Consider the following 1,902-nt stretch of genomic DNA (forward strand, 5'->3'; position numbering starts at 1 on the left):
TGCTAAGCATTATTGGTTATTGGTATTTTTTATTTATAAGTTTGATAATACTTGTTTTGACAGTTGGACCTAGTCGCCGAAGAACAAATTAAATTGGCCAGTTTGATTAGCTTGTGCGAAAAGTGTGGACGAGTGTTCTGGCAGGCAGAGACCAAATAGCAGCCTCCTTTGAGAGAATAAAGTGTAACCACCAACATGGTCTTATAACATTTCTTCCCGTTCCCATATTTTTTGTGATTAACCCTATCTGTGTTCCTTTTGATATTGATGTTCAAATTATAGGCGGAGAAAGAAATGAAAAGAATATATATATTTAATTATAAGGAAAGTTATATAACTTTTTAAGACAATAAGATTATTTAAAATACCAATTGTATTTTAATAGAGTTTTAAAAATTTTATTTACTAAATGTTATATTTTTTGTTACACCATTTGTTCTTTTATTCTTTGTTTTGTATAATGTTTTTAGTGTTGTAAATGTTTTTCGGAAATTAAAAAAAGTAAAGAACAATTATTTTCTTATTTTATTGTTGCTTTCATTTCACATTGTACAAATAAAATAGTATTATATCTAGTACGTTCTTGAATTTTGTATTAATATGTTCCAGACCATTGTTGCTTTTAAAATTTGAGTTATGAAGTTTCATGTTGTACCGCTATCCTAAACCAATATCATAAACATGTAATAACTCAAAATTACTTGACAAAAATATATGATTTCTAAATTAATGTATTTCCTTAAATTTTTACCATTTAGTATTCCTCTTATTTTTATCCTTTGTAGTATGGTAGTTGTGTAAGGCCAAACAACAATTCAAGTATAGTAATTTGTGTAACTGAGTATGATTTGTAATAAAGAACAATCTTTTTTTATTTTTTATTAATAATTGATTTAGGCATAAGCTGTTTCTACCAGAGCCACTTTGATAGTGGTTGACGACATACTGTCGTCAATTTTCTAGCTGGCATTCAGAATGGTAGAAGTACTCCAGCACCTCCCTTTCACCTTGGACAGTCCTAGCTTCCACCAACTATGATCATTCTCAGATCTGCTGCCTTTAAGGATTTTTTCACTCCTTATGAAGTATAATTTATTTACCTATGCATTATTTTATTTTACACACTTCCAATAACATTTCTTAAATGTCCAAAGGTTTTGTTTTTTATTAAAAAAATATATATATTTTTAATTGTTTTGGATTATTTTATCTTTTCTAAAACTTTTATAGAAAATGTGGTTATATACAATAACTTTTTAGAGTTCTTATTCAACAATTCAGTTAAAAAAACCCACAAAACATTCATGCTCAAATTATTAATATTTTTTACTATTAATTAATTGATATTTTTTCCATTAAGCATATGAGTGGGAAGAACTTTATGTTTGGCATTGTGGAGAAGCATGTATATATAATTCATCGTAGGTACTTTCAATTATTTTCATGGTCATCATAGTTTTACAGTGTTTTTCTTTTACTTTGGTAAATTTGAAAATTTGGTCACTGATCAATTTAGGATTGTAATAAATACCATATGAAAGTAAAATATAAGGCAAACTAAATTAAATACAAACTTTAAATGTTCTTAAATTAAATTGTGTTTGTAAAGCAAAAAATTTGAATAAAGATTTTTTTTACCATATATACCCCTATTGCAAATTTAAGGAAGGTAATGTGTACAACGGAGATCATTAAAAAAACAAAAACAAAGTTCAAGTTGTCACAAATCATCCTCATAAGATCTAAATTATGAAAAAAAAAAAAAGGTTTGTATAACTAAAATTATTGACCAACAAATGAGGATTGAAAATGCCCCATTTCATCCTATATACTCATAGCTGAAGTAGTTGTATTTATTACCTGCAAGTAATACTGATACTTATATCCTCTGAAGTAGTTGTA

The 1,902-nt window shown here is 27.0% G+C and overlaps 1 protein-coding gene across 1 annotated transcript in view; it reads left to right on the forward strand.

Annotated features, from left to right (window-relative positions):
* The window catches only part of Nbr (exonuclease mut-7 homolog), a 27,366-nt gene extending 27,172 nt beyond the window's left edge, over positions 1–194 (forward strand). Inside the window, exon 16 of the mRNA XM_067053467.1 lies at positions 64–194. Within this exon, the coding sequence (XP_066909568.1) occupies positions 64–159 (96 nt within the window). The 3' untranslated portion in view covers positions 160–194. The remainder of the gene's footprint in view (positions 1–63) is intronic.
* Positions 195–1,902: the final 1,708 nt, after the last annotated feature.

Source organism: Halyomorpha halys, unplaced genomic scaffold, assembly GCF_000696795.3.
Source record: "Halyomorpha halys isolate HHAL.00 unplaced genomic scaffold, Hhal_1.1 Scaffold1123.1, whole genome shotgun sequence".
NCBI classification, from domain to species: Eukaryota; Metazoa; Arthropoda; class Insecta; order Hemiptera; family Pentatomidae; genus Halyomorpha; species Halyomorpha halys.